This window comes from Colias croceus, chromosome 22 (genome assembly GCF_905220415.1).
Source record: "Colias croceus chromosome 22, ilColCroc2.1".
Lineage (NCBI taxonomy): Eukaryota > Metazoa > Arthropoda > Insecta > Lepidoptera > Pieridae > Colias > Colias croceus.
In genome coordinates, this window is record NC_059558.1 from 4,978,833 (window position 1) to 4,999,683 (window position 20,851).

At 32.9% G+C, this 20,851-nt stretch overlaps 2 protein-coding genes across 3 annotated transcripts; one reads left to right on the forward strand and one right to left on the reverse strand.

Moving 5' to 3' along the window:
- Positions 1-1,035: 1,035 nt before the first annotated feature.
- Positions 1,036-12,224, reverse strand: LOC123701606 (probable ATP-dependent RNA helicase DDX27). 2 transcript variants are annotated; one of them, XM_045649084.1, is made up of 16 exons: positions 12,016-12,224; positions 11,780-11,866; positions 11,344-11,473; positions 10,828-10,928; positions 10,278-10,473; positions 9,785-9,933; positions 9,205-9,288; positions 8,889-9,016; positions 8,397-8,594; positions 7,980-8,124; positions 4,995-5,177; positions 3,363-3,492; positions 3,142-3,192; positions 2,235-2,438; positions 1,583-1,719; positions 1,036-1,386 (listed from the first exon to the last, which is right to left on the reverse strand). In XM_045649084.1, exons 1-16 carry the CDS (start codon positions 12,109-12,111, stop codon positions 1,054-1,056), a joined length of 2,352 nt encoding a protein of 783 aa, XP_045505040.1. In that variant the 5' UTR covers positions 12,112-12,224; the 3' UTR covers positions 1,036-1,053. The 2 variants fall into 2 exon arrangements, with proteins under 2 accessions (XP_045505040.1, XP_045505039.1); XM_045649083.1 differs by lacking the exon at positions 3,142-3,192 and having other exon boundaries at positions 3,312-3,492.
- A 1,735-nt stretch (positions 12,225-13,959) lies between these two features.
- On the forward strand, positions 13,960-20,754 carry LOC123701984. The gene is made up of 4 exons (XM_045649616.1): positions 13,960-14,115; positions 16,049-16,692; positions 16,773-17,867; positions 20,707-20,754. The coding sequence occupies exons 2-4, from the start codon at positions 16,351-16,353 to the stop codon at positions 20,752-20,754; spliced, it is 1,485 nt and encodes a 494-aa protein (XP_045505572.1). The 5' UTR covers positions 13,960-14,115; positions 16,049-16,350.
- The last annotated feature ends 97 nt before the right edge of the window (positions 20,755-20,851 follow it).

The following is a 20,851-nucleotide window of genomic DNA, read 5'->3' on the forward strand; positions in this document are numbered from 1 at the left end:
CCATCATTTATCAATTAAAACGATTTCTAAGCATTGGTCACACATGTTAGCTTCAACAAAATTGAGAGAAATGGCAGCCATTTTAGTGCCATACTGCGCTGTGATTGGTCGAAATGGACTTACCTGAGTTTGATAAACCACTGTCGATGGACATACCGGAGTTTGAAAAAAAAAATTAACTTTAAACCTTATTTTAATAAAGATACGATTGACTTACCTAACTTTGAAAAGTACAGACTGGTTTAGTTTTACAATTCAAAATTGGCGCCATTGTTATCTCAATTTTGGCGGGGAGTGGACTTACCGGAGTTTGATATGTATCGACTCATATGATCACTGACTTTTTATGGTAGAATAGACCTGTGGAATAGACTCACTAATTTTTAAAATTCTCCGTTTCGTATGAATTTGAATATAAGCTTGGCGAAATGAAATCCTTGCTTTGTATTACTTAGATAAAAAATACATTATTTTTAAGAAATGTAAAATAGAAAGCAACTTGTGTAAAATTCAATTATACGGTTCTCTCCCTTTTCGCCGAAATTTTTTTGCCAGATTTTCACTTGCCAACCAACGTTTCACTTTGCCAAATAACGATTAGCAAATTTTTGTATGACAACGTTTCATTTGGTAGAATCACAAGTAGAATCTTAGAATGATTGCAAAATGATTGTGAAGCTGATTACTATAATGACAAAATCGTAAGGCACTGTGTAAAATGTGAATAATCTACATATTTACAGTTTACGTGTTTATGTTCAAGCTTGTGTTCAATTCCACATATTTTATCACGTTAAAATAAGTTAAAATTGTGGTTAAAATCATACATACAGGATGGCAACTTTCATTAAGGTGGCAAAACCTTTTTTAGCCGACATAATAATTTCATAGTTTGTCATAGGACTTCTTTCGTGGAGCACACTATACACTATAGTGACACTATACAATACCACAGATAACACCCGACTTTTTCAATAGGTTTTAAACTGCTAAATTAACTTTATGTAAAATTGGGAAGTAAATTAAACCAAAAACTCAATACGAAAAAATACTTTATTTTCTTTTCCCTCCCTGTTTCGGTCCTTGAGGTTTACCAAAACTTTTGCCTTTCGGTTTATTCTTTCCTTTGGGACCATTTCCTTTTCCCTTTTGCATAGGTTTCCCGTTTTGCAAAGGTTTTCCCTTTTGTACTCTATTAGCGTCATAACGTAAGCGTTTGGTTGACGCCTTTGACGTGTCTGTAAGGTCGTTGGCAAAATTGCTCTGTTTCTTTTTGGGCTTGCCTTGTTTTTTGTTCTGTCTTGGCCGGTCGTCGTCGTCTTCCACCGCTCGTATTCTAGGCTGTTTCTTCTTGCGTTTCGCCATTCTCGATTGTAGCAGTGCAACCTAGTCGAAAAAGATACATTTTTATACACAAGCCACAAATAAATAGAAATCAAATAGTATTTTTTTAAAGCATATTTCACGTTTTTTTTACTAACTCCAACAAATTTGTTCGCACGAGTTTATCAACAAATACACGGGTCAACATCAAATTGCAATAAAAATCTATTTTTAAAACTCTTATTAGTTTTGGTCTCACCTTCTCCATTTCCCTTTGTACTCGTTCTTCTGCCGTATCTTTAGGCGTGTGTTTGGTTTGTCTCTTTTTCTTTTTGGGACTGTCATCATCCGAGTCATCGTCATGTCTGCGCTTCTTGCCTTTACCCTTTTGTGTATCTGTGTGAATAGCCAAGTTTATTTTTAAGAAATTTATAAACAGAAGACTCGCACGACATTTTATTGAGTTCTGATGGATCAATTAACAAAATTATAAGAAAAAAAAACTATTATAGATTTCTGAGTAGTAGCCTATTATGTAGAAATTTTTATAAGTAAACTCCATCCTCCATTTGGCATAATATATTTTCAATAAATAAATATCAGAAGTCAGAACATTCAATACAAGTCATGATATTTTATAACCTTTTAAAAATGAAGAGGGTTACATCTCTAATATATAAAAATCAATGCCACTTTTCGTTGTAATTCCATAACTCGAGAACGGCTGAACCGATTTCGATAATTCTTTTTTTATTATATTCCTTGAAGTACGAGGATGGTTCTTATGTAGAGAAAACGTTAATATGTACCACGGGCGAAGCCGGGGCGGACCGCTAGTATACTTATAAAATACAGATCATATAAACGATATACCTACTTAATATAATTATTTTTTATTTATAACAACTAACCTTTTCCCATATGTTTTGTAAGCGTCAGCCGTTCTTTTTCCTCCCGTTTCTCTTTTGGCGTTTGGAACCACTCCCTTCTCCTCTGAGGCTCTATTTTTGGCCCGTCTTTCGGCTTCTCCTTCTTTATAGCTCCTTCCAGCTTCTCTGTCTGCTTCTCCATTTTCTTTAACTGTTTCTCTGCGTACTCTTCGTTGAGGATTGCCGCTATAATCATAATTTACCTTTAAGTAATATTCTTATTTTAATTTATATTTAAAAAAACTTATATTACTAGGTTAAAATGGTTATTTTCAAAGTGGTTATTTAAATACTATATTTTTCTTTTATGACAAGTTTTTTGTTTGTTATCAATTTTATTATACCGAGACATATGCACGTAATTATTATAACTTGGATAGTTAGTAATCAACTTACCAATCTCTGGCTCCAACTTGGCCATCCTGTATCGATACTAGGCCGCTATACAGATATAGCAAGCCAGAGTTGTACTTGGCGTGACTGTCTATCTCGTTTCACTATGGCTTTGAACCATATTGAAACTATTAACGATTAAAGTAATCAACTTACCAATCTCCGGCTCCAACTTGGCCATCCTGTCCCGATACTTGGCCACTATATCTGGTAGCACTTGGCGCGACTTGACTTGTCACTTCACTATCTCTATACAGTATACACCTTACGACTGCAGCTAATATCGCTATACCTATTATAGCTTGTCTAGTAAGTAATCAACTTACCAATCTCCGGTTCCAACTTGGCCATCCTGTCCCGATACTTGGCCACTATATCTGGTGGCACTTGGCGCGACTTGACTTGTCACTTCACTATCTCTATACAGTATACACCTTACGACTGCAGCTAATATCGCTATACCTATTATAGCTTGTCTAGTAAGTAATCAACTTACCAATCTCCGGCTCCAACTTGGCCATCCTGTCCCGATACTTGGCCACTATATCTGGTAGCACTTGGCGCGACTTGACTTGTCACTTCACTATCTCTATACAGTATACACCTTACGACTGCAGCTAATATCGCTATACCTATTATAGCTTGTCTAGTAAGTAATCAACTTACCAATCTCCGGTTCCAACTTGGCCATCCTGTCCCGATACTTGGCCACTATATCTGGTGGCACTTGGCGCGACTTGACCGGTCGTTTCGCTCGCTTCACTATCGCTTTGACTAGCGCACGTTCGCCTTCGCCCGCTAGCGATACGGACACGCCCGCACGGCCTGCACGTGCTGTTCTACCCACCTAATTGTATTAATAACCAATCAGTTATATATAAATAAATGAATATTAATCGATATAATCGAAATGTTTATATAAATCGACCAAATAATGTTACTTTTCTTAAATATTTATTGACTTTTTTCATAACATACCTTCCAAATCTTGTATCAAAAAGTTTAAATGCTTGTTAAAATTTTAAGTTCTTACCACAGAACAGTAAGAACATAATAGAAGTGCGATGTGGGCGTGGCCCACGTGTCACTAGTAAGGTAAGATCACCTAACTCGCTCTCAGTTGTGCGCAGAAAAATATTCGAGTCGGTTGTCAACTGTCAAACCTTATTTCCATATTTATTCATTATTTAGAGCGTGTTGTTCGGTATTAGAGTGGAAAAATGATAGCAGACGAAATAATATCAGCAATCGAGGCATTTCATACCATCGGTAAGTCTTATTTTAATTTATTTTAAATATATTTTATGTTACAACTTCGCTTGTCGTAATTTGTCAAAAATTTATAAAAATATTAAGTCAAAATGAACCTTAATCCATAAGAAATAAGTACTAATATAGATTGAACAGCAAACAAGACTTTCTGGAATATTATTGAAATAAACAAACGAATGTCGGATTAGTGATGCATGTGGCGCATATCGACAGTATCGATACTTTAGGAAAGACAAACATTTTAAATATTAAATTTTATTCTATTTTTCCTTAGCTTTCATTTGTCCTATTTATTTATAGATTTTCGAAAGAGCCTAATTTAAAAGAGAAATGGATAATAAATGCAACGTGACGAGTTAACTGGATGCCGAACAGCAATAAGCAGTCTAACAAAGGCCACCGATACATCAAACCTACGGCAGTTCCAAGATTTAAAATAATGCATATTTTCTGTTTGTTTTGTAAATATAGATTTATACTATTCTATTCCGTTTTTTATTTAAATATAATAATATGAAAAGACGTACTTAGTAGTAATAAACATACTCCAAAATGTGACACATTATCCTATACTCATATAATAGAAAGAAAAAAAATATGCACAAAAATATATTTATTTGTGAATTATCGATAACAAGGCTGACATCCCTTAGAGCATAGCATCAGGTTAATGTCAAGTTAATGTCATTAATTTAGAGTGACACAAATTTCAACCTTATTTCTATGTGTTGAGGTTCAAAGTTATATCTATCGAAAATTAACGCCCTCTGTTGTGGAGTAGCTGAATGTTTTCGAATTTGGAATTTCTGAGCAAAGAGAAACAAAACAGCTAATATACCTAGGGATGTTATACTAAAATAAACCGTAACATAGTGATTTAGGGTACATATTGAAATGCTGAATTTATAACCTTAGTCGGTTTTTACTTAAATTAAGCTGTCCAATCAAAGGCATAGTTTACTTGTAGTGTACTGTATAACTATCGGTTTAAATGTGTGGTTTTGGCGACACTGGTTTTCATACTAATTATGACATTATAGCACTTCTATTATGTTCTTACTGTTCTGTGGTTCTTACCCTATGAATATAATGCTCCAACGTAGCTGGTAAGGTAAAATTGATAACCGTCTTCACCCCCGGGATATCCAGACCTCTGGCTGCTACATCAGTTGCTACCAACACTTCCACGAGCTCATCTTTGAACCGCTTGAGGGAATCTAGACGTTGGGGCTGGTTGAGAGCTCCGTGGAGTTCTGCTACCTGTTTTGTTATAAGATAAGGGTATGTTTAGAAATAATAATATTTATGCCCATATAGAGTTTTATTGGCACACAATTTGTGAACACAAATATATAAAATTTAATACAGATACTTGGTTTATATTTTACACAAGCATACATTCTTTGCAAAGGTGAAGTTAATTTTTAATAATTCTTATCAAAAACACACAACATTTAACAACAAAAAAATTGGTTGTTTGTAAAGTAGGTTTACGATCGAGATGTTTATAGATATATTAAGAAGAGCTGGAACGTCAACACATTTACACATTGCACATGTTAGGCCGGGAGATACTGACACAAAATTTCGGGTCATTTGTAACAGGATGGCGGTCTAGAAGGGTCTTAGTACGCAATGACAAAAAGAAAAATGATGGTCAGAACGCTGGTACCGGCGGACTACATCTTTTTTATGGGATATCGGTAAATTCTAAAATTTTTGTGTCACAAATCGTTTGACTTTCGCTATTTATACGACGAGTTCGACTAACGCCCACGCGACTAGTCCGCCGGTACCAGCGTTCTGACCATCATTTTTCTTTTAGTCATTGCGTAATAAGACCTCTGTAGAACCGCCATTCTGTTACAAATGACCCGAAATTTTGTGTCAGTATCTCCCGGCCTATGTATGTGTCATATTTTGCAATTGTTTATAAATACAGGGTGATGTAATTGGTGTAGTACGAATATCTAAAAATCTATGAAGAATTTTGTGATACAGTAAATGGAAGAATTATAGACTATTTTACAGTATTTAATAAAATCATTTAATTTTTTGTTCATTTTCATTAGAAATGTCAATTTTTCTCACCAAGGTGGAAATTTGGATGATCTTGTTAGAAAAATATAAATTTTGACTAAAATCGGCATTTTTTTTCAAAAATCAAATTACTAATTAATAATCAGAGTTATCACATTATTAAAAAAAATAAGCCAAACTATACACAATTTTTACTTGATGCAATCCTCAAAGATCATGGACATAGTGTATTGCGCCTTCCACCATACCATCCAGAACTCAACCCAATAGAGTTACTATGGGGCATAATTAAAGGGAAAGTAGCATCACAAAATGTGAACTTTAACTTGAAAACTGTGGAAGAATTATTTAGAAAGGAAGCAAATGCCATATTAGTCTGGATATGTTTAGTGACGTTTGGAGAAAGACGCGAGAACATGAGGAAAAATATATTCAATTAGAACCAAAAGTAGATAATTACACTGACTCATTTATAATAACATTAAGAAATTCCGACGGCGAGTTCTTCGAGCGATGAAAGTTTCAGTGAAGTAGAAGATTACGATTAGGTATGATTAAATAGATTCTTCTTCTTCTCTATAGATACTGCTCTCTGAATTGGTGGTAAATGTTAAAACTGTTAAACTGCTAAGACGATTCAAAAGTGCTTCTAGAAGAAGTCTAATTGTATAAATGTTTGAGTTTGAGTTTAAAACCAATAGTGTGAAAATTATACAATAAACATGTAACACATAATATTTGTTAGCGCGTATTGGTAGGTATTACGTATTTACTACAAATATAATATTTCTTAGATATCTTTACTCGACTAAAGGACAAGACTGCTCCGCAACTGCAGAAGACGTCCGTTATTTAAATCATTATTAAAACAACCATCCGTGTGTTGGGAGTGAGCGCACGTGTTATTTGTATTGTTTTTATGACCTGAAATTTAATTATTATTTGATAATTGAATGATTATTAATACTTTTATCCAATTGATTATTATTAGAATAAATAATTAACTTCATCAATTCATTTACTTTTAAAGTATAATTTTACAGGTAAATTATGAGAGCTTTCATAATTATATTTGCATAATATATTTATCTACAACGCACCCATTTTACAATGGGGAATATTCATGTTTTTCTTTTTCGTCTTAAATTAATACTTTACTATTTTATAACGTAGAAAAAAATATTAATGGGCTTCAAAATACTCTAGATATTTTTAAAAATGAAATTCAAAACTTTAAAAAAATTTAAGCAGTTCAAACGCCGCCATTATGCGCGCGCTTTGCGTGACGTCACATGACACGTCCAGTGGGTGTTAACCTTAGTGTTTACTATGGAGTGATGAATACAACGTCGTGTCAAATGACGTCACATTTCGTTCGACCAGTGGTGGCGCGTTTTGGAAGTTTGAATTTCGCTCCCTTATTTTGCACTTTTTGAATATTATTTTAGGGGTTTAAATAATAAGTAAATAAAAAAAAATCCTTTTCATTATAATATTACGATAATATTATTCGAGAAAAAAATATTTTAGGCCGTTTCAAATTTTATGCATATTCCCTATTCAAGTCTAAAATGAAACTAGAGTCGCATTTATTTTTGAACATACTGTAAGTGAAATTGCATAAGTGTGAGTACTGTGAACATGCCAGCTTTCCATAATTGACCGATACGTGATAACGTCTTATGAATCTTATGATGAGATGAGACGCTCTAGATGAGACGGGAGATCGGTCCGTCTCTCTCTCGTTATACCTGCGATCGCGCTCGTGAGGTTTTGGTGTGACACAAGTTTCTGAACATGTCACCCGACTAAAACGATTGAACCGAAAAAGAACTCGCAAAAAAATATTGAGACATTCTCTCCATTTCATTGATCTATTGCGACATCTAGCATTTCTGAGTTTTATAATGCATATGCTTATAAATCATAACAAACAGCTATAAGCGTCTATGTTTATTTAAATGGATTCGAAATAAAGGTTCGTACAAAAAAATTCATAATAATTTACAAATTAGCACAAACCTTAACACCAAGCAATCCCAAGGCAACATGAAGCCTATGCGCTTGCTTCTTAGTCTGCACGAAGATCACCGCTCTATCTCTGAACGTCCGACACACTAGCGCTGCAAGTATAGCTTCCCGATCCGATTCACGCTCTTTACGAATACTGTGAAGGAAATGATATTTTAGGACTGTTAGGACAAATATTTTTCATTTTTATATTATATGTATTTTATTGCTTAGCTTATGTTTGTTTACATTACAGCTAGAATATCAAAATTAAAATACAATCTTATATGATCAATGTAAAAAATCACTTAAAGGTAAACAAAGCATGCAAAAAATAAGTTTAGGTACAACATAAATTAAAAGAAATTGTCAATAAGAAAACAATAAGAAGATCGTAAAAAAACAATGAAAAATACAATCAAAACTTACCGAACAAACTCCTGCCTCAAATTGAAAGCGACATCTTTATTAGAGTCAAGGAACAATTTCACCGGTTTGTTCAGAGACACCGCAGCCAAGTCTTTGACCTCCTCGCTCATGGTGGCCGAGAACAACATGGTCTGTCGCTTTGGTGAACATTGGCGAATGATTTCCTTCATTTGTTCAGCGAAGTATTCGTCTAACATCCTGTATTAAAAAAATTAACCTATTTTATACATTTCTATTTATGCGATAGAAAATACGGAGCGTACGACACAGAAAGAGATAGCAACAACAGAAATTAAAACAACTGTACCTATCCAATTTAAACATATTTACTACCTACCTCTTTAAAAATAAATTTTATAATGTTGCAAGATTAATTTATCAGCGTTTGCAGATTATAAATTTAAATTTTTACTGTTAACAAATTAAAATTCTTCTTTAGTATAAAATTCACATCTATAAAATTAATAAACATACATTTTGAACCATACATACCTATCAGCTTCATCCAAAACCAGCACTTCTATAGAATGCAAACCAAAAGATGGTGTATTTCTTATGTGGTCAATCAACCGACCGGGCGTCGCTATTACAATATCTGGATTACGACGTAATACACTTTCCTAAAAGCAAAACAAAAAATAATTAACAATAAGAACAATTAAGAAAATTATAATGAAATAATTATTATTATATTACTAGCTTTCTAGCCGCGGCTATGCTCGCGTACTCATAGGAAATGGCTGTATCAGAGTGCATCATCAAAATCGATTGAGCAGTTGTAGCGTGAAAGCTTAAAAAACAAACTTACTTGATATTTCACGTCTAAACCACCAACAGACAGTCCCACAGTCACCGATGTGAACTGCGTAAGTTGTCGCGTCACTGTGTGTACCTGTTTCATACAAAAATCATTCATTAAAATGAAAATTCTAATGGAAAAGTACTAAGAGTATTTAAAACTTCATTGAGAGCTTTAAATCAAATCTATATTGATTTTATCATAAAAAATTTATTGAAAAGCAAGTACATATTTCTATAGCTCATGTTATTGTGTTTCTTTCTCGTTCTTATTTTGAGGATACTTGGCAGTGGCCAAGTGTCATCACACCGCCAAGTATCATTAAAATCCATACAGTGAGTTTCACGTGAAAGAGTAATAAACATCCATATATTTCATATAAATAAATAAAAAAGCGTGTGTGTCGAGCACACGCGTCAGAAGTTAAACTTCTTTGGCAAGATTTCAAGATATCAAAACCGTCGCCTTACTCCATGACGTAACGGTATTGCACTGACGCGACCTTGAAATTTTCCTCTCAACGCAACTAAAGAAGGTTCACTTGAATAAAAAAACATATATATTTCCACATATAAAACAAAATATATACCTGAGCACCCAATTCTCTCGTTGGAACGAGTACAAGCACCCTTGTAATTCTGTCTCCCACAGTCTTATAGAGAAGTCGCTCCAAAATAGGTAACATGTATGCAGCCGTTTTACCTGTACCAGTAGCTGCGCACGCGCATATGTCTTTACCTAAAAATGTTTAATAAAAGGTTAAAATGTTATATTAAGTAGTGAAATAATTTTATCATAGTATTATAATGTTCATTAGAATGGAAGATACCGATTTTCAATTGGCATTTAATACAATTTCCTGTAGTTTTGTATGCTATTTACAAGTTTCCTAAATTACAAAACTTTGTTTTTAATATGTACTAAACAACACAGGTAAGAATATGATAATCTAAAATTTTTATAGAATAAACAACATCTACTTTTCCTATGTTAGTATATCATTAAGTCTGCCTGTCTATACTTTATGCACCCACAAAATATGTGTGAATAATTATAACTTAAACAAAATATGAATTATTTACCTAATAGTCCTATAGGAATAGTTGCAGCCTGTATCGGTGTTGGATGTACATAATTAAGTGTGCCAATTGCTTTAAGCAATGGTCGGGATAGATTCATCATATAGAAGGATGCATTTTCATCATATGGCGGAGGGTCTTCAAAGAAATCACCATCATATTGCACTGTTGCGCCTTGTGATTCTTCTTCTTTTAATTCCTTAAAGTAAAATTTAGAAATAAATGAGTTGTAAATATGCAATTGGTAAATGAAAACATCAAATATTGTTATGATTGACGTTTAATTCTTTAATTCAAATTGCGAAGGAATGGAAGAACTGTGATTTGGATCTCTTAAAGACAAGAGAGAAGCATCTTTCAAGACAGTCATAATAAACATTTGACCGCATCTATGCTTATCACCAGATCTGAGCAGGTCAAATGCCTGGTCTGTTTTGAATAAAAATAAATGTTAATTCATTTCTACCAATAAATAATTTATTGAGAGTAAACTTCATAAAGATACCCTAGAAAATTTTAAATGGAAAATGCTAGAAACTTGAACATCACCAACCTGTTTCAGTTTCTGTTTTTTACCCAATTTCTTTTCCTTAGTTTTGATTTCGTCCTTCTTTAGTTCATCATCTGATATCTCTAGTTCGTCACTACCTTGATCTAGATAAAAATTAACAATTAATATTTGTATTAATTTACAAGTATCATTCTGAAGTGTGCATATTAATCTATATATATAAAAATCAATGCCACTTTTCGTTGTAATTCCATAACTCGAGAACGGCTGAACCGATTTCGATAATTCTTTTTTTATTATATTCCTTGAAGTACGAGGATGGTTCTTATGTAGAGAAAACGTTAATATGTACCACGGGCGAAGCCGGGGCGGACCGCTAGTCTTCTATATATTTTTTGTACTTTGTTAAAAATTTAGAAACAATCTAATAATAATATTTTATTTTATATAAAACTAAGTATTGGTTATTTATTGCATGAATAAAGCCTTGGTATTAAAAATCCGGATGAACATAGAACCTCCTTTTTGTGTGGAAGTCGGTTAATAATTATAACATACCTTCAACCTCTGAATCGGTGTCAAGATCAGCACCATCAACTTGAACCTGTGCCCTACGTTTAGCTATCTTCTCATCAAGAGTCTGTTTCACATTTCTCTTTATGTACTTTTGTAAGTCGTCCCATGTATTCTGAAAATTGATTACATGTTTAAATTTTGAAAAGTTCTGCCATTAATATCATAAGACACCAATGCCTTACTGTTGTACTTTAAACAATTTTGAATTTAATATCATTAAATGTTGTATTTTTTTATTCTATATTCTAAAATAAGTTTATGGAACAAATGCAAGTAAATTATTATAATTTAGAACTACTGTCTAAGCTTTTCATTCTCAAAATCACCATTTACATAATTATACCCCATGTGTTGATTTATTTATGGAATTATTTATAATGAAAATATATTCAAACAGATATATAATTAAATAAATTACCTTGTTATATTCTTCAACTGAGGATACAAATTTAAATTTGGGATCAAAATCTGCTTTTCTCTTCACTTTCTGCTTGGACGGTTGATACTGTAAATGAAATGCTTTTGTCTAATATACTTATAAACAAGACATGCTAAAGTCGTTTTATAATTTGGTATGGTTTAGTAATAAGCAATATGAGTTAGAATTGATTAAATATCAGATATTTATTGAATTAAGGATTAAACAATACAAACCTCCTGCTCAACATCAGATTCTTCCGAAAAATCTTCAATTTCTTCCCCTTCGTGTATAGTTTTAATAAGCCCTGGATATCCTTCGACTTCCATCATGCTTAATTTTATTAATTATGTTCCAAATATTGTCATTTTATCGTCCCAGATAAATAAAAGTGCATAAAAATCGTGAGAAAACTTTAAAACATAGGTTAGCTTTCAAAAACACATGTACCACAGAGCAAGTAATAACATGTACTTGTTACGGCCGTTCCCGTAAACGCATCTTATTTCAAATGTCAAAGATAGGCAGAATCCTACAGTATCTGTATTACGTAAGCGTAACGTAAGTGCGTAACTTGTGCGTAAGAGCGTTTTCACATTGTCCGGTCCGATATCGGATATCGGGCGCCGATAGCCGATATCCGATATCGGAGGCTAAGTAAAATGTATGATTTAGGTACCTGTCTTTCCACAGAACAGTAAGAACATAATAGAAGTGCGATGTGGGCGTGGCCCACGTGTCACTAGTAAGGTAAGATCACCTAACTTGGGCTGTTTTCCAATTACAGAGCATAATGCGACTCAGTGGCGCACAATGCCGAATTATGCTGATGCTTAATTGGAACGTGAAACGCAACAGCAGGTTGCGCTAAGTTCAGTGTTGAAAAAAAAATATTCATAGAGTTAGCAACAACCTCATTAATGTGTAAATAAAGTGGTATACATAATAATTGGTTGAAAACTATTTACGGTTATTTTAAGTAATTTGGATTTTGATTATTTCATTAACATTTTTTTCAATGTTTTTACCTTCATCCATACTTATATTTATTTTTTTAACACAATTTGAATTAACTTTGATTATATCGAAAAAACTACAATGAAACGAAAGCTTTAAATTTTTTTCCAACAATTAATGATAAATCGATTGCACGCATCAATTCACGCGCATTAATTTTAAGAGTGCTCGATTGTGCGAAGCGTTGCTGTAGTTGGAACACTCAACGTTAAGCATTATGCCGCATAATGCGCTCTAGTGCTGTAATTGGAAAACGGGGTCTCTCTCAGTTGTGCGCAGCACTGTTGCCAGATCTCCCGATTTTCCGGGAGTTCTCCCGATTTTAGTAAAATCCTCCCGACATCCCGGATGCTCAATCAAACCTCCCGATTTTTATTTACTGTTCCACAGCTTGAAGTCCAGTTACTAAAAACACTGCGATGCACTGCGTCTACTGCGTGAAACGAATCACCAAACCACCGAACGAATCATAAAAGTAATAAGTTTGTACAGTATGTAGTGTAAAGTATGCCTTCATGGAATGGAATAAAGTTGAATATTAAACAGCAAGACTTTGGGACACCAGACTAACCGGGTTTTCTAATTATTATACGACCAAATTAGGAGACATAGTTCAGTCTAGTAATTTTAAGGATAAGTAAGGTATTTAAATGAACAGTATTAGATTGCTTCGTTGTTACCAGAGATAAACATGTTGTTACTTGTGAGCACTTTGTGAAGTGAGAAAAGTTTTGTTTGTTTCTAAGTATCATCATTTTAAAGTGTTAATTATATAAGTTTTAAAGCTGTAATTGTCAGAACTTAGAATGTCTAGTTCTGAGAATGATCAAGAGGTGCAAAATACACCCCCAAAGAAAAAGAAGTACAGTGTCAGCTATAAACCGGATTGGGAAAAAGATGATCTGTTTGAGGGATGGTTATCAAAAAGTAATAAAGGTAAGGGTCAAAGGGGACTTAAATAATAATAAAAGCCTTACTTAGTTACTCAATGATAAAAACTTATTGAATACAAAAAACCCATTTCATTCGTTATTCAGGAAACCTCCTGGATTTGTATGCATACACATGTAAATAGTTCGTGCGTGTAGTGCAGTAATCAATTTGTAATTTTGACATTTTGTTTTGTAGTTCCACAACACCACACAAAAGTACTGACGTGTTGAACTAATTTGAACTCTAAATTCACAGTTCAAATGATTATTTTTGGACTATGCAGACTACATTTTTTTTCTGCGTTCTATTCTGCAAAGTTATTGACTTTGATCCAAGAAAGTCATTGAGGCTTTATGGTCTATGATATTTTTGTTTTTTTTAGTACTGTTTGCACCTAAGAGCAATTAACCTATAGAGTACTTGTATCGAGCGTATACAATTTACATATATTTGTTTCTCTCTATCTAAAGAAAACGTCGTATGAAAGAATGAGACAGCTATAGACAACAAGCTACGTTTCAACATAGTCATGGCACCATTTTTACTATAGGTACGTATTTAGATAGATAGAAGGTGATAGTGATGGGATGTGCTTCAATCGATAAAATCGTGAATGTATTTTGCATTTACGGTTTCGTGAAATAATAAATAATAAAAAAACAAAACTTATAATTAATTTCAGTTGAATACATTATTTGTTTAATCCTACGTATATAATAAATGCGAAATTATGTGAGAAGGGATGTTACTCTTTCACTGCGGAACCGATTACAATGAAATTTTGTACATACACACATAGGTTAGGTTTTATCCCGGAAATCCCACGTGAACGGGAACTGTGCAGGATTTTCTTTAAAAACGCGGGCGGAAAGTTAGTACATTATACAAGAAATTTTAAAACTTGAAATGTAATTTAAAATAAAGAAGGAAATGATGATAAAGTTAAAGGAGTGAGGAGAAAGGCACAGTCAGCATGAAGGAATCATGCAGCATTTTAACAAGTTAATAAAAGGACAGTCTTAATGAAAACATTTTCCTAACATCCTACTAATAAATCGAAAGTTTGTGAGGATGGATGTTTGTTACTCTTTCACGCGAATACTACTAAACCGATTACAATGAAATTTGGAAAAATTACTTTTGATCCCGTAAATCCAACAGGAATGGGAACTATGCGGGTTTTTCTTTGAAAACGCATGTATATTAAGTATGTATTTCAATAGTAGTTTCTCATCTATGAGAACTGTCATTTAATCAACCGTTTAATTTTCACATAGTTACACATTTAAAGTAGGTAACTTATGTGTAAAAAATTTCAAAATAAAAATTCACTCTCTTTAATCAAATGTATTTATTATCTACAGGAACAAAAAAAAAACGTAAGCGTAAGATTGCACAATTCTTCTAGAGTATCCATCTTGATAACACGTAGGCTCGAAATGCAGTGAACACAATATTGAAAATTGTGGCGGCGTCCAATCAACTCATGTCTCACGTTTTATACCCATTTTTTATTTAGCTCTGGAAATCTAAAACAAAATGAATTTATTAATAATCTGAAAGAGAAATTAATAAACAACAAACGAAAAGTAAAACACATAGTGCAAATAAAACAACCACGTGGTATGTTTTATTTTCCTGCGGTAAAAAATTTACATCTATTATTTGCAACAACAACTACATATAAATCTGATTTATGAAACAAAATAAATAAATCAACGTTAATATGAAATAGATTTTTTGTCATAAATCGATAATATACGCTAGATGTGTTACAACACTACGGTGGTAAACAAAATGCCAAACGTGATATTATTGTGACGTTTTTTAAAAATTATTTCATTATTTTATATTCCACAACCCCATAAAGTGGGTAAATGTTACAGTTACAACATAAAATTACAAAAAAGCGCTTGATAAAACCTTCAAATAGGTTTAAAACATAAATATTTATCAATTTGCTGAAAATCACTTACCGATGGAAAGATATTTTTACATTGTTTTTATTCAAAACTCCCATTCGACTAGTGATAGCCGGTTGCTAAACATACAATAGTTATTTTAGCACACTGACAAATAAAAAGAAACACTGTACACTTTATATTTTCTAAATATTTCGTTAAAAACACTTGACGCACTGAGCCCACCAGCTGGTTGGAAAACAAACTGACTGCCGGCGCGCTACGTTTGAAGACAGTGCAGATACTCTATCGCTATCTCAATCTGGCTTATGCTGTTATTGACTAAGAGTAAGTAGATTAGAAAATATGTATTTTGTTCTGTCTTAATATAAGAACTCTATAGGTTAATTGCTCTTAGGTTTGCACAGTTGGTTTTTAAGACTCATCATCTATAAGGCGGCCTATAAAAGTTGCCAGTTTAAAAAAGTATTCTTAAAGTACGGCAGTATTTTCGTCTTGAGAAATTAACGCATTTTTGTTGCAATATTTAGGCTACATTAAAAAATATTCTTTTCAGGTCCAGATTTTGCTTATTGTAAAGTGTGCTCTTGCGATATAAATATAACGAGAGGGGGTAAAAATGATATTAAAAGACACAAAGAGACAAAAAAACATGAAAGCAATAAGCTGAAAATTCGAGGTCAACAGAGTCTAGACCAGATGTTTACAAAAAAATCTACATCGTTAGAAAAACTAGTCAAACAGTCAGAAATTAGAATCGCCGCATTCATAGTTGAACATAATATTCCGATCAATGTCATGGAACATTTCCCAGATTTAATAAGAGCAGTATGCCCAGATTCTGAAGTCGCAAAAAGGATTACCTGTGGACGTACTAAAACAACAAAAATTATTTCGGAGGTGTTGGGAAGAAGTGACGTTGACACCATGGTTGAAGCCATGCAGACAAATAAATTTTCGTTAACAGCTGATGAAAGTACTGATAAAAGTACAAAAAAGCATTTAGCAGTAATTGTGAGGATCGCTCGAAATAATCTGAAGGTAAATATTATGTTTATAATGTAAAGTTTTCATTTTAAATATGTTACCTTTTATACTTTTTAAACCCTATTCTTTTTCAGGTGGAAGATTTTTTCTTTGAAATATTTGAAATTCTTGAAGGTAACGCCGAAAAATTGCATGAAATAATTACAAAAAAAATGACCGATTTGAGGATTCCATATAAAAAAAATATGATAGGGCTGGCCGCAGATGGTGCCAACGTAATGATGGGAAAAAACAATTCTCTTGCTACGAAGTTCAAACAAGACATACCACACCTTTTCGTTATGAAATGTGTATGCCATTCTGTACATCTTGTAGCGTCTAACGCTTGCTTAAAATTGCCTCGAGAACCCGAAGATCTAGCACGGGATGTGTATAACTATTTGAATGGTAGCCCAAAACGTACCGGCTTATTGAAACAATTCCAAGATTTTTTGGAACTAAAACCACACAAATTACTGCAACCTTCTCAAACAAGATGGTTCTCTTTAGAGGCAGTAGTAAAGAGGCTACTAGAACAATACGAAGCCTTAAAGTTGTACTTTAGGGACGCTATTTTCAGTGACCGTATTAAAGCTGCAGAAAACATATTGAGAATGCTAGAAAACCCAGTGAACAAGCTGTATCTGCAATTTATGGCGTATGCCTTAGGAATATTCAACGAACTAAACAGAACCATGCAATCAGAAAATACGAATGTACACATAATTTACAACAGGGTCATGACCGTAATCTACACAATTTTGGGATGTTATGTGAAAGATGAATACATTTCAAGAAATGATCACAAAAACATCGACTATAAAAATCCCAGAAAGTACATGGATATAAAAGATTGGTATTTAGGCGCTGAAGTAGGGGCGACATTATCTTCACCAACATTAACAATCAGTCCCGAAGAAATAAAACAATTCAAGTTCCGCTGTTTGGAGTTTTACATTGAGGCAATTAAACAACTATTACAGCGATTTCCGTTTGAAGATGATATGGAAATTTTGAAAAAAATGGAGTTTATGGATCCAAAAATAGTTTGTAGTGGCAAAATACTATCCATCGCCGACATATTGGGAAGGTTCCCAAATATAGCACCTTCAAATATTATCCAACAGATTGACACCGAATGGCGGCTTCTTCGGAATACGAAGTTAAACACGGAAGATGAAAATTTAGAAGTAGGAGCTTTCTGGAAAAAGATAGCCCAGATGCATTTGGGTGATGGCAGCAAAATGTTTCCAAATTTAACTTCGACAGTTTTGAGTTTTATGTGCTTGCCACACTCAAGTGCATCTGTGGAAAGGCTGTTTTCCCAAATAAATTTAACCAAGACAAAGTTACGTAATAAGCTGTCTACCCCGGTTATATCGGGAGTCCTTCATACAAAAAATTTATTAAAAAATAATTGTAATTGCTTTAATTTTGAAATTAATGACAAAATTTTACAAAAACATAATAAAGATATATATTAAAAAATCTCCCGATAATTTTTGTAATTTTACCCTAAGACTCCCGGATTTTTATAGGTATGCCTCCCGGAAAATAAAATTTGGATCTGGCAACACTGGTCACTGCGCAGAAAAATATTCGAGTCGGTTGTCAGCTGTCAAACCTTTTTTCCATATTTATTCATTAATAAGGACGTGTTGTTTTGTATTAGAGACCAAAAATGATAGCAGACACAATAATATCAGCAATGGAGGCATTTCATACCATCGGTAAGTCTTATTTTAATTTATTTTAAATATATTTTATGTTATAACTTCGCTTGTCGTAATTTGTCAAAAATTTATAAAAATATTAAGTCAAAATGAACCTTAATCCATAAGAAATTAGTACTAATATAGATTGAACAGCAAACAAGACTTTCTGGAATATTATTGCAATAAACAAACGAATGTCGGATTAGTGATGCATGTGGCGCATATCAACAGTATCGATAAACACTTTAGAAAAGACAAACATTATAAATATTAAATTTTATTTTATTTTTCCTTAGCTTTCATTTGTCCTATTTATTTATAGATTTTCGAAAGAGGCTAATTTAAAAGAGAAATGGATAATAAATGCAACGTGACGAGTTAACTGGATGCCGAACAGCAATGAGCAGTCTAACAAAGGCCACCGATACATCAAACCTACGGCAGTTCCAAGATTTAAAATAATGCATATTTTCTGTTTGTTTTGTAAATATAGATTTATACTATTCTATTCCGATTTTTATTTAAATATAATAATATGAAAAGACGTACTTAGTAGTAATAAACATACTCCAAAATGTGACACATTATCCTATACTCATCTAATAGAAAGAAAAAAAAATGCACAAAAATATATTTATTTGTGAATTATCGATAACAAGGCTGACATCCCTTAGAGCATAGCATCAGGTTAATGTCAAGTTAATGTCATTAATTTAGAGTGACACAAATTTCAACCTTATCTTTATGTGTTGAGGTTCAAAGTTATATGTATTGAAAACCAACGCCCTCTGTTGTGGAATAGCTGAATGTTTTCGAATTTGGAATTTCTGAGCAAAGAGAAACAAAACAGCTAATATACCTAGGGATGTTATACTAAAATAAACCGTAACTTGGTTCGTTAGGGTACATATTGAAATGCTGAATTTATAACCTAAGTCAGTTTTTACTCAAATTAAGCTGTCCAATCAAAGGCATAGTTTACTTGTAGTGTACTGTATAACTATCGGTTTAAATGTGTGGGTTTGGCGACACTGGTTTTCATATTAATTATGACATTATAGCACTTCTATTATGTTCTTACTGTTCTGTGTGTCTTTCACATTGTCCGGTCCGATATCGGATATCGGAGCCAACACCGATATTCCCGTGAACTATCGGACGATAATGTTCAGTGTTACCAACTCAATTTTCGAAAAGGTAGTATACCAACAGCAAAAAAAGCACTAGTTTGTGTATTTTCAGTCATTTCTAGGCGCTAAATGTAAAAAAGAATCCTTTCATTTACTTTAAACCTTTTTATTAAGAAAACATTAATTTAAGTATTTAAAGGCATTAAAAATACTATTTTTACGGGAGTTATTTTAATACCGTCCTATAATATACGGCAATTGGCTGAACTGAAGTAAATAAAAATATCTATATCTTTTTTTACGTCTCAAATATAATAACTACAACAAATAAAGTTTTTTATTATAGTTTGCCATGATGACCAGTGTTGCTAGACCTTATGATTTTTCGGGTGATCTACTGATTTTTCAAATAGGTACTAGCTTGGAAAGAAAGGGGTAGTTATAATACTTGTTAAATACTACCCAGAATATTTTAAGAAAGGAAAAGTAAATTTGCATATTATGTTAACGAGGTATCAAAATATACTGCACTTTCCAACATGTACAATAAATCAAAAATAGTATGACATATTTTAGAAGAAACTGACGAAATAGTTAATGGAGAAACAATTTTATGACATTCAAGAATTTATTACATTGCGGAATCTGTGACAACGAAGAATTAGTTTAGTTTAATTTATTTCGTTTAATATTTGCACACCCAGATAATAGGTAGAATGATGTACATTCTACCTATTATTTATAGGTATAATATATATATATTATTATTAGCACTATAAAATTGTAATAACAGCACCTACATTTGTAAATGTAATTTGAATTTATATTTGCCAGTTTCGTCGCTTTAATACTGAGTTGAATTTTATTTTATAACAGTCGTACATGATTTAATATAAAAAAGTTCTAAAATTCACTACGACCACACAACATGTTCTATTATTAAAAAAAGAAAAACAGCATATAAAAAAAAAACAAGCCTCACAATGAAATTGAATACCTATTGAAACTAGATTCTGACTCTGCAGAGGGTACAAATCCAAACTCCGCAGTCAGCAGATTAAACCGGTTTGAAAAACATAGTTTATTTATTACTATTTATTTTATTTAAAATAAAGTTTATTTTTTGTAACATAAATGCATCCACTGTTTTTTTTTAATTCTCCATATATTATCTACTTTTCCAGTTTCTGGCAACACTCATGATATCGGGACGATACTATCGGATAATGTGAAAGGGCAAATTGTGTCCGATATCGGATATCGGCTATCGGCTTCCGATTCCCGATATTCGTTATCCGATATCCGTTCCGATCGGACCGGACAATGTGA

What these genes read in the sequence shown, in the direction of transcription:
- LOC123701606 (XM_045649084.1), bottom strand. Translation starts at nt 12,111, where the DNA reads ATGATGGAAGTCGAAGGATATCCAGGGCTTATTAAAACTATACACGAA. An exon ending in CAGTTGAAGAATATAACAAG is followed by an intron (nt 11,474 to 11,779) that starts GTAATTTATTTA and finishes ATCAATTTTCAG; the next exon opens with AATACATGGGACGACTTACA. An exon ending in TATTCCTATAGGACTATTAG is followed by an intron (nt 9,934 to 10,277) that starts GTAAATAATTCA and finishes AAACATTTTTAG; the next exon opens with GTAAAGACATATGCGCGTGC.
- LOC123701984 (XM_045649616.1), top strand. Translation starts at nt 16,351, where the DNA reads ATGTTTACAAAAAAATCTACATCGTTAGAAAAACTAGTCAAACAGTCA. An exon ending in TCGCTCGAAATAATCTGAAG is followed by an intron (nt 16,693 to 16,772) that starts GTAAATATTATG and finishes ATTCTTTTTCAG; the next exon opens with GTGGAAGATTTTTTCTTTGA. An exon ending in CGGAAGATGAAAATTTAGAA is followed by an intron (nt 17,868 to 20,706) that starts GTAGGAGCTTTC and finishes CTACTTTTCCAG; the next exon opens with TTTCTGGCAACACTCATGAT.